The following is a 12,169-nucleotide window of genomic DNA, read 5'->3' as shown; positions in this document are numbered from 1 at the left end:
ATAACAGCTTTTGCCCTTAATTATGTCAGTGTTTAGACAAATGGAAAGGATTGTAAATGTAGATTTAGTAATAATTGTACTTTGTTACAGAGCGTGAGAAACGTCACTTTCCATACATTCAGAATCAGCCGTCAGTGCCGACGTATAAAGCACGAGGTCGTAGATATTTACCACATGGATATGGAATGTATGATGAATGGAAACCACACCCACAGAACGTTCAGCCCGAGTATACTGAGTAAGTTTTATTTAACATGGCCAGTGTAGAGGCAAATAATTGCACATGCCCCTCTAAATCACTGACACGAGTATGGGACATTGGATTGAAAAGCGTTAACATCCGTCTCTTTTCCTCCCATAATGAGCGGGAATGAAAGATGTATTTTGAAATTATGTGTTGACCCTTTTCTTGAAAATACCTTTGACTTGATGTATTTACTAAAAAGGTCAGCTTGTAAATTCACATTTTATTAGCTCATCTGATTTTTTGAAAAAAAATGATGAGTTATTGTCATCACTTGAGCGGTTGTCGGCGTCGGCGTCGGCGTTGCCTGGTTAAGTTTTATGTTTAGGTCAGCTTTTCTCCTAAACTATCAAAGCTATTGCTTTGAAACTTGGAATACTTGTTCACCATCATAAGCTGACCCTGTATAGCAAGAAACATAACTCCATCTTGCTTTTTGCAAGATTTATGGCCCCTTTTGTACTTAGAAAATATCAGTTTTCTTGGTTAAGTTTTATGTTTAGGTCAGCTTTTATCCTAAACTATCAAAGCTATTGCTTTAAAACTTGCAACACTTGTTCACCATCATAAGCTGACCCTGTACAGCAAGAAACATAACTCCATCATGCTTTTTGCAAGATTTATGGCCCCTTTTGGACTTAGAAAATATCAGATTTCTTGGTTAAGTTTTATGTTTAGGTCAACTTTTTCTCTTAAACTATCAAAGCTATTGCTTTGAAACTTGCAACACTTGTTCACCATCATAAGCTGACCCTGTACAGCAAGCAACATAACTCCATCCTGCTTTTTGCAATAATTATTGCCCCTTTTGGACTTAGAAAATCATTTTCTTGGTTGAGTATTATTTTTAAGTATACTTTTCTCATAAACTATCAAAGCTATTGCTTTAAAACTTGCAACAGTTTTTCACCATCATAAGTGGACACTGTACATCAAGAAACATAACTCTATCCTGCTTTTTGCAAGAATGATGGCCCTTTTTAGACTTAGAAAATCATGGGTAGGACAATATTTCTATTATACAAAAAAAATCAGATGAGCGTCAGCACCCGCAAGGCGGTGCTCTTGTTGAAAAGTTGTATCCAATGCATTAAATAAAACCTCTTGTTGATGCTTTATATTTCTCACAGTTAATAGGTGCTGTCATTGTACATATTCTGTATATCTGCCATCTCATACATCTGTGTTAATGCTTCACAATGTCTGTTAACTGGTGTACCTACAATCATGAAATCAGAGCAGTTTAGTCAGATTATGAAATTGAGTTTAGAGACTAGTCATCTGACTGGTTGTTTCTAAGCACTGATTTTAAATTCACCAATGGCAATGCAGCATTCTGAGTTCAGTTTTATAGCCTTACCTCTTAGACCATGCTTTAGTAAAACTGGCTTTAACTGGATTTAGTCATATAAAACATTGTACTTTCAGTGCTGGCCCAGACTGGAAATCCAGACTGAAGTATCTACCCCATCCTGAGGACCCTAAGTACCCTGCCATGGAAATTTTCGAAAACAATTGGAAAGCAATGAGGCCCTTCCCTTGTAAGTATGATACACACACTGCCATTATACCTGGTAGCTCTGTTTGGTAATATTTTTGTAATATCAATTATTTAATGTGTTGCACTTGCATTTCATTTTCTATTAATATTCTGTTGCCTGACTTCTAGCAATGAAAACTGCTATTCATTTATTCAACTAAGACTGTCATATTTCTTACATTCATACTCTGTAAAGTGACTATTCTATAACAAAAAAACCTGACTCACTTTATTTTGTCTTGCTCTTTTTTGCATTAACCCTTTCTCTGCTAAATTTCTGGAATGAACTTGTCTATCTTTCAGTTTGGACAGTACCATTAACTGTTTAAACAGGTGCTAACCAAAAAGAAACTGACTGTATGGCAAACAGTGCAGATATTGATCAGACTGCACAGTAAGAGTCAGTCGTGTCAAGCATGTTAAGGGTTAAAATGTACCATAATTTCATGCAGGTAATGATATGTAACTTCATGTAACCCGAATTTTATCAAAATTTGTCTAACCAACTCAGTTTATATCAGTATTTAAGAAAAGTGCTCACAACACAGGCTGTTTAGTAAAGTGCTGACCAAAAATGTATTATCAGAGACAAGTTCTGGGTTTTATGAACATCACAAGCAATCAGTGGCAAATCAACCCCAGATCAAAGTTGACGCTAAATAATTTAGGTTTGTGAATTCGTACAAACAGATACCTAATAGAAAACTTGGATAATCAGTGGGATATGGACACGAAATTTCCGTTTGGAAATATTGTACTCATATGACTAATAAGAAAAATAACAAACCCCTAAATATCTCTTGTTTATCACCAGTGTGTAAGTCTTCCATAGTAAAAGAACATCCTGTTGGTCACAGGGAAATGCCGTAAAAGGTATAAACTGGTGTCAAGGGTTCACTGTAAGAATTACTAAATACTGTGATACATGTTTTTCTGTAGCAGGTTAATAGTTTGCAAGTGATTGCTGGTACACTTAGGGTTCAGGTTGCTGAGGGAAATGGAGTAATTTTTGTGGATAAGGTTTTGATTGTCAGCTGTTTAATACAATTAAATTTTTTTTTTTTTACATCCACTTCAGTTCTTTAGGCATATACTCATATTTCCTTAAAAAGTGGTCAGGGATTTCTTGTTTAATAGCATTTTTATGGTACATCTATATTCATTCATAATCTGCATTTCAGCACCTTGAATGCTAATGTTATAATTGTATGGTAGATTGTATAATAAACTTATAATAATTAAATAGTAAAGTAAAACCTGATTTAAGCATCCAGGCTAGGGAGTGGTACAATATGGCTAGGGAGTGGTACAGTCTGGCTAGGGAGTGGTACAATCTGGCTGTCTAAGGCAGGAAGCTGCTTAAGACAAGTTGAAATTGGAACAAAAAGGCAATTTTGGAAGTTAACTTTCTGGGTCTTTAAGAGACAAATGGTTGCTAAGGCAGGTTCACCTGTAATTGAAAATGTATTTCTGACTTGTCTTCATCAGTAAATCTATATTTTCTTCATCCCCTCTCATTTTTGTTATGTACATTATCATATTCATTATACAAAGCTCGGATGTCCCAGATATTTACTGGTATGTTTTATATATATATTAAATGCCACTCTATGGATTGAGGACTTTTAATTTTGGGGAAAGGGTTGTTTCTTTGGGACAGGGTAGTGTTTGGAGAGACCTTTCAGATAAGTGATTTTATTAGAAGTCCTCATTAAAGATTGCAATAATGGTAAAAAAAAACTTTTATAATGTGCACTTTGGCTGAGAAACATTGGTTATGTGCATGTTTTTGGCAAACTAAAGGCAGTGGACAGTCATTGACAGTCAACAGTTTTCCTTCAAGTATGTCTTTTCCAAATGCAATTTTTGCTTTCCCAGATGGTACAGAAAGCAATCTGCTCATAATTATGAATGAAAGGAATAATATGAGATGAATTGTGTGCAATGTAGTTGCAGAGAAATTGAAGAAAATCATTACATGTACACAACCTTAAAAATAAACAAATACTGTAAAAGCAGAAATTTGCATGAGGGTCTAATTTTCAGTATATTTGCAATGCCTTACATCTCGCAAAAATTAATCCTTGCATAAATATTCACCATTAGTATAATTCAAATTATAGTAGGATACCATTTTTACAATTTCACAAATATTAAATATCGCGAACATACTCAAAATTTCAAATTCACATAATTTTGACCCAGCGAAAATATATGCTTTTACAGTAGTGGTTAGTTCTCAAGATCTTAGAGTGGTATTTATGTTTTGACTTGTTTTGGGAAGTTTGTACAATTTTGATGAATTATAAGAAAGATGTGTTATTACAATGTCATAAGATGTGTTCTTAATTGGTTTTCATAACATTCTGTCATTGGGGAAATGACAGGCAATTTTTCTGTGTTTCAGTGTTTGTTGTTTTGTTTATTTTTTTAAACCCTGAGGCATGTTGTTGTTGTTCAGTGTAGATTTATTGTTTTGATGTTTTGAGAGTTTCTTTTTGAAAATTTAAAAAGAGTAAAAAATATGAAATTGCAAATAAGGTCTTAAGGGCATTTGAAAACTCATGCTACATGTGATTATATTATTTAAAGCTACCTTTGCCAGTACTTTTCTTTATGTATGCAAAATATGTCCATAGCTTTCAGTTTAACTGTTGGTATTTCCAAAAATTTTCTCACAAGTAAATATTTTTGATAACACATCTCTAAAGCCATAGCAAAAAATGCCAACAAGGCATTGAAAGCACCTTGGTAAGTGGGCATAGCTGTGTTTTGAAAGCAGGTTCCAAGGTTGTAAAAGTCTCAAGATGCTGTCTTGTCATTGGTCAATTTCAAGACTGTATTCAAAATCCTCCAATCAGATACTGGAGTTTTGAGACTGGTCTCCAAACTTTACAACCTCTGGACTTCAGGTTAATGGTTAGTTGCGGATGTTGTTGTATAGTGTTGAAATGTTACGATTTATTCATTATTAAAATAAACTAAAACCATAAATGTTACTGATGCTTTGCAATGTGATACTCTTTTATTCTTAGCTGCTTCTTTATATCTGCAGGCAATTGTTTAGGTTGGTAAAGTAAAACAAGCAGTCTGCAGTTGTCTGAACATGAAATGCAAATTTTCATAATACATTATTCCATGTTTTCTTATTATCTAATTATTATTAGTAACTATTACAGTAAAAAGAAAATGGGTAGGTATTTACTTGGTAATTATACTAGATCAGCTTGCATGCTACCTTCCTTTGGTTTATTTAATGTAAATTTTAAAAATTATTCCGACAATAAAAAAAATCATTAAAAATAGTAAGAAGCCTTTTGTTCAGTCAACTGCTAGTTGCTTCAGTCCTTTGAATACAGAAGAATGCATGTTATGTGGAAATACCCTGTAGTGCAAAGGAGTAGTTAAGTTAGAATTTCAGCTTAATGTTTTCAATGCGTTCTTGTGAGAAGCAATAGTAACTGAACTTGTCAACAATTTCTAAAAAATCTTCTTCTTCAAAACCACTGGGCTGATTAACACCAAACTTCACAGGAATGATCCTTTGGTGGCCCCCTTTCAAAATTGCCCAAAGAATTGAAATCCATGCAGAACTTTGGTTGTCATGGCATCCGAAAGGGAAATCTTTAAAAATCTACTCCTCAGTTATTATGAGCCGGATTTCAAAAATATTTTATAGAAATGATCTCAAGGTGACCCTCTACCAAGATTGCTCAAGCCATTGTATTCTGATTTAAAATATGGCCACCACAGAACTCTGGTTGCCATAGCAACAGAAGGGAAAAACCTTAAAAATCTTGTCCAAAACCACAGGGCCAAACAGGTGAGCGATATAGGGTCATCATGATCCTCTTGTCTTATTGGCTGTGCCAGTGAAAAATAGAATTTAACCGAATGTTACTATCAACTTTTGATGATTGTTTTATGCTTAAAGATATAAGATTTTAAAAGTTTTTTTTTCAGATTTTGACATGGTTTTGCAGTAGATGACAATTAGACATTAAACTGATTTTTTTTCATTTTATAGACTCTAATAGCTGAACATTGATTTAAAATCTAAGCCCCGAGATTTATTGCGATTTAATTCTGGAAGATGGACCAAATGTCCCAAAAAAGGATTGAATTGTAATCAAACTTCCTTACTATTTTAGTGATCAAAGACATTTTAATTGTTTAAGATAAGTAAACATTCAGGAGCTTCTCTCCAAAGTTCTTCCTCCTCAATTGACACTTCTTTGCAGTAACAAAAAAATCTACTCAATTTTCTATCCTTTTAAAATCAGACAGTTTGTATATTTGCCGAAGACTTTTGTAAAGGAAAGAATAGATTAGTGTTTTTTTTGTGTAAAACGATTGGTAAATAAATTGACAACTGTTTGTAAAATGATATCTTATAATGTCACATTTAGATACCTTCCTTTGTTTCTAAGGTTGGTTTATTTCAACAAGGTTCTTTTGTCTGATCAGTAACAACTACAGGGTCACATAGAGATACCATTGTTATATATTCAAACCTATCATAGGAGTATATTTGTATATATTTGCTTTGCATGAATTAGAATAGGATAAGATTTGTATAATTGGAAACTTGTAAAGACTTAAACCATAGACTTGCATGATGCAGATAATGGATTTAGAGAAGTTACTTAGTGTTAATTTATTTATGGATATTAATTTATGGATAAATGAAATGTAGGACTCGATATTACTAAAAGACATTTCCAAACTTTGTAAGTATAATACAAACTCATTGGATGACAATTTCTCAGTTTTTTTAAGACCTAGTAATTAAGGTAGTGGGCCCATAATAACAACGAAATTTTCCATTTGGTTACAGGTTTTTTTGTATGTGAATTTGGCAATCTCTGGTATGAACAAAATGCGTTGTGCTCATATGAGCTACATTATTGTTTGAAGAATGCCAAAACCCCATACAAGAATGTGTAATCACATGGACATTTTTTTCCCCGAGGTAAAATTCTAGTCCATAAGAAAGTTGATTGAACAGTAGTTTGTAAGTTTCAAGTGTAAACTTTATGTTTGCTAGACATTTCATAGTCATCCTGAACATTTTACTGGTGAATGAAATAATCTATGAGTATGGAGTCATCGCATTCATTTTATATTCATGTTACATTTATTTTATTTCTAATTAATTTTCTTTTGTGTCATAAATGCTTGATTAACTTTCATCATTTACTTTTAAACATTATACCATTAATTTGTAGCATTTCTTCGTTCAAGATGCATTTGAGCACGTCTTTAATTTAACCCTGTAAATAATTGCTTCAGTAGCAAGATTTTTGAAAATTAGTTTTAAATCATTTATCTGTATCATTTATTTTTTATAATTTTAGCTTCTAGAAGCCTTTAAATCAAATACTTTTATCATATAAAGCCATTTCACTTATACCAAACTGAAACCGAGTCTGAAACGATGCCATTTTCTTCATTTTGGAATGGGCTAAGCTTTTTACATTATACTGTATCGGTAAAGTGTGACCTTTTCACCTTTCAGACTGAATTTAGAAACCATTAACTATGATTTCAATTTATGCATGTTTTTGTTTTGGTTTCATTTTTCTTTTCAGTTCAGTTTCGGCACCGAATGGCCCATTGATAAGAATGCATTCTAATTTTGTCTGGTTCAGTTTTGTGCTTATCTGAAATAGCCTTATCTGTAATAATTGATTTTACCAAATATGAAATGTATATAAATGATTCCTTTATGAATATTTTTACAATAATCTGTTACATTTGTATTTTATCAGATACTTATATGAACACATGTAAAGAGTGGTTACTGGATCCAGGCTTATCAAACAAAGGGATGAAGTGCAACTTCAACGGCCAGCACATGGCCACAAGAACATCCGCAGATGAAATTACTCACTCCATGTTGTTTGGAAGGGGAAGAACTGGTAACATTTATACTATTTTCTATTTATTTTGAATGCTTGCATTAAAGAGTTTTAGAAACTTATTTTGCTGCCACATACTAAAGGATGATTGCTTGTGGTCAATAGATGACCCTTAAATTTTCAGGGGTCATTAGGTTATGATGACTACATGGAGAATGATTGAGCATACAGTGGTCAAACTTCATAGCATGGTTGCCTTTCGTCAGTAGACAAACATTTTAATTTTAGGTTCAGGAAGTCAAGGCCACAGTGAACGCTAGGCTGAATAGGATGATAATGCAATTATTGTGATCAGATATTGAACCCTATTGTTCTGTGCTTCAGTAGGTCAAAGGTCAAGGTCATAGTAACTTTGAGACTAAAAATAGCTTCTTATCAATGGCTGGAGAATGACTGAGTCCTTAGCCACTATTGTCTGTGGTCAGGGGATGCAGCCCTTATTGTTCATCGTCATAAGATCACATGATACATTACAGAGTAAACTTACCTACCAGTCATTGAGAAAGTTTTTCAAACAGCAGCTGTTGTTAAATAATCATAAAAGTGGGTGAAAACAAAAAATCAAATCCATGACTTAAACATATAATCCTTAAGGCAAAAGCTGTTTAATTTTATCAGTTAATGCCATGTTATAATTTAATTTCATATTTAGCTAACTGGATTGACAGAAGGAACGGTATAGGAGAACATTCTCCGGGAGACAAACCCTATAAAACACCAGAATATTCCTCAAAATTTCACAAACTTGGCTCGTCATTACCAGTTATAGACTTTGGGTAAGTGTTTGACAACAATTCATGGGGTCTTAAAAGGACATTTTCTTATCTGGGGTGCATTTGATTCACCAGAACAGAAACTGGACTCTGAATTCATGTTTCTGTTTTAGCAGTTTATTATGCCCCCCTTCGAGGAAGGAGGGGTATATTGTTTTGCCGATGGTTGGTCAGTCGGTCAGTATGTACACCAATCTGTTTTCGGATGATAACTCAAGAACGCTTGGGCCTAGGATCATGAAAGTTGATTGGGAGGTTGGTCATAAACAGCAGACCCCTATTGATTTTGAAATCTGTATGTCAAAGGTCAAGGTCACAGTGACCCGGAACAGTTAACGGTTTCCGGATAATAACTCAAGAACGCTTGGGCCTAGGATGATGAAAGTTGATAAGGAGGTTGGTCATGACCAGCAGATGACCCCTATTGATTTTGAGAGTAGAAGGTCAAAGGTCAAGGTCACAGTGACCCGTAACATTTAAACGGTTTCCAGATGATAACTCAAGAACACTTGGGCCTAGGATCATGAAAGTTGATATGCGGGTTGTTCATGACCAGCAGATGACCCCTATTGATTTTGAGAGTAGAAGGTCAAAGGTCAAGGTCACAGTGACCCGTAACATTTAAACGGTTTCCAGATGATAACTCAAGAACACTTGGGCCTAGGATCAAGAAAGTTGATATGCGGGTTGTTCATGACCAGCAGATGACCCTTATTGATTTTGAGATTAGTAGGTCAAAGGTCAAGGTCACAGTGACCCGTAACAGTTAAACGGTTTCCGAATGATAACTCAAGAATGCTTGGGCCTAGGATCATGAAAGTTGATAGGGAGGTTGGTCATGACCAGCAGATGACCTCTATTGATTTTGAAGTCAGTAGGTTAAAGGTCAAGGTCAGTGACCCAGAGCAGTCAAACGGTTTCTGGATGATAACTCAAGAACGCTTGGGCCTAGGATCGTGAAAGTTGATATCATAGGGAGGTTGGTCATGACCAGCGGATGACCCATATTGATTTTGAGATTAGTAAGTCAGAGGTCAAGGTCACAGTGACCCGGAACAGTTAAACGGTTTCCGGACGATACTTGATTGCTTGGGCCTAGGATCACAAAATTTAATTGAGAGGTTGATCATAATTAGCAGATGACCCCTATAAATTTTGAGGTCAATAGGTCAAAGATCAAGGTCACATTGACCCAAAACAGTAGAACTTTTGTGTACAGTGACCAAATATTTCTGTTCCTTGTGCAATTACTGAATGCATCAAGGGGGGCATTTTGTGTTCTACGAACTCTTGTTTCAGTTGATTGGAAACATGATATGGAATCAATTAAGTCACCTCTCAGTGATGATTTAAAATGAATCATGCTCAAAACCTCCATGACTCAGTCAGAAATATTGATGCAATAGGCATATTGTTCTTTTGTGGCCATTTTAAAATCAGAACATGAGAACCACAATGTTTTTAAATGATTCAAACAATTTTGTGATTCACTGAATCAGGATTTTGAATCCAGTCTCCATTGTGGTAAAATTAAATGCAACCCTGCTCAGTTATCATTATTATATGACTCATATAAATTGCTGGTCCATAGTCTATAGTTCAACACTGAATTATGTAGAATTTGAATAAAGAATTTATGAACATTTATTTCTGATGACATTTAATTAAACACATTGAATGGCTGGGTGGTCAGTAGTCAAAATCATTTGCCCCCTAGTCCTTTGAACAATGGTTTTGACCATTGACCAGCAAGCCATGCAATAAATGTTTATTAGTTATTTGATATTCATGCAATGTTTTCAAACGAATAAACGTAATATCTGAAAAGAAAACGTTTTGCAACTTTTTTTCCTATTGCTGTTTCCACAAGTTACATTATTACAAAGATTTTTTTCTCCTTTTACAAAAAAAAAACAAACAATATCTTTTGAAATTCAAAACTGAAAAGATGCAGATATGAAACAAAACACTGTCTGTAGTTATTTGGTCCACAGCAAATAAAGTTTAAACAATGGTACTGTCTAAAACCACCAGAGGAGTGTCAGGTTAAATCGAATACTGTAGATTTGCAATCATTTGCAATTTATATATATATGTTTTTTTAACAGATCCACCCAAAAGTTGAAGACACTCATCTAACACTAGTGAATATAAAACAGTATTATCCCCAAAGGAATAACCAAATTTTTAAGAATGCAAAAAATGTTTTCTATCAAATCACAAAATCAAAATGATGCTAAAACTGCCCAATCCACAGGTGGTAGAATTTTTCTTAATCAGCTATTATGAAATGATGGTATGTCCTGATAATAACAAATTTATGACAGAAGATTTATTTATAATAAATTGGAAGACTTTTGTTGGACTAATGCTTCAGTGGGTTTTAAACCCCCTAAATACAAAAGTCTTGTTCTAGGCCATTTCCTTATCAGATGGAAGTTTTGAAACAAATACAAAGTCGGAAATACTAGGTTGAATGTTGCAAAGCTTATTGAATAAGTTTAAAATTGTGATTATAGAAGAATTTTTTAAAAAATGTCAATGAACGACTGGTTTCAAGTTAGAAATACAAGATGGCTTTACCGGTGCAGGAGGTATTTCACTGATTTTTACTTCAAAGTATAACTCCAGAATCATGTTAAAGTTAAGAAATTTAGAAAGTTTGTACAGAATATAAGTTGTAGTGTTTCAGTGTCTTCTAGATGGTAAATATTTAAAAAAAAATATTTAAAAAAACAGAACAAACTTGCTCATGTTGTCTGTAAATTATACAGAAAAAGCTATCTACTGCATTAATCACACAGTAAAACTTTGATGTTAAGTAGCTTGTTTATTTTAATTATTTGAAATAATACTCATCAAATATATTACATGATGGATTTATATAGATTTATGTTACCGAGGTTTTGAGAATTAAAGCTTTCTTTCAAAGATTTACACACAGTGTTATGTTAAAATCATAAGTATAGGAGCATAGAGAGCCTGGGAGACAGCTTCCCACTCCTCCCCCCCACACACACAATATCGAGAGTTGGGGAAGGGTAGCAAAAGCTTTGGCACCGCTCCCCCAAAACTTTTGACCCTTAAAACTGATTTTTGTCAGAAATAACAGTAGAAAAAGGGGGGAAAAAGCCTACTTGAGACATAAGGATTTGATATGATATCTTGTGTCAAAAAGGGGAATAACATTTTGGTTTGGGTGTTTTTAGCTCACCTGAGCACGAAGTGCTCAAAGGTGAGCTTTTGTGATCACCCTGTGTCCGTCGTCCGTTGTCAACAATTTGACTGTTAACACTCTAGAGGTCACAATTTTGGCCCAGTCTTAATGAAACTTGGTCAGAAGGTTACCCTCAATAAAATCTTGGGCAAGTTCGATATTGGGTCAACTGGGGTCAAAAACTAGGTCACCAGGTTAAATCAAAGGAAAAGCTTGTTAACACTCTAAAGGTCACAATTTTGGCCCAATCTTAATGAAACTTGGTCAGAATATTACTCTCAATAAAATCTTGGACGAGTTTGGTATTGGGTCATCTGGGGTCAAAAACTAGGTCACCAGATCAAATCAAAGGAAAGGCTTGTTAACACTCTAGAGGTCACAATTTTGGCCCAATCTTAATGAAACTTGGCCAGAATGTTATCCTCAATAAGATCTTGGACGAGTTTGATATTGGACTATCTGGGGTTAAAAACT

At 34.3% G+C, this 12,169-nt stretch overlaps 1 protein-coding gene across 8 annotated transcripts in view; it reads left to right on the top strand.

Annotated features, from left to right (window-relative positions):
• LOC123552469 (spermatogenesis-associated serine-rich protein 1-like) overlaps window positions 1–12,169 on the top strand; it is a 68,971-nt gene that overhangs the window by 46,471 nt on the left and 10,331 nt on the right. For 6 of the 8 annotated variants that reach the window (XM_053541986.1, XM_053541984.1, XM_045342148.2 and 3 more), the window contains 5 exons: window positions 91–238; window positions 1,673–1,785; window positions 3,339–3,362; window positions 7,556–7,705; window positions 8,358–8,481. In XM_053541986.1, the coding sequence (XP_053397961.1) occupies window positions 91–238; window positions 1,673–1,785; window positions 3,339–3,362; window positions 7,556–7,705; window positions 8,358–8,481 (559 nt within the window). The remainder of the gene's footprint in view (window positions 1–90; window positions 239–1,672; window positions 1,786–3,338; window positions 3,363–7,555; window positions 7,706–8,357; window positions 8,482–12,169) is intronic. The other 2 variants (XM_053541985.1, XM_045342144.2) reach the window with 1 other exon arrangement.

This window comes from Mercenaria mercenaria, chromosome 4 (assembly GCF_021730395.1).
Source record: "Mercenaria mercenaria strain notata chromosome 4, MADL_Memer_1, whole genome shotgun sequence".
In the NCBI taxonomy this organism is placed as follows: Eukaryota; Metazoa; Mollusca; class Bivalvia; order Venerida; family Veneridae; genus Mercenaria; species Mercenaria mercenaria.
The sequence above is the reverse complement of the archived record's forward strand: the minus strand, read 5'-3'. Positions and strand labels throughout refer to the sequence as shown.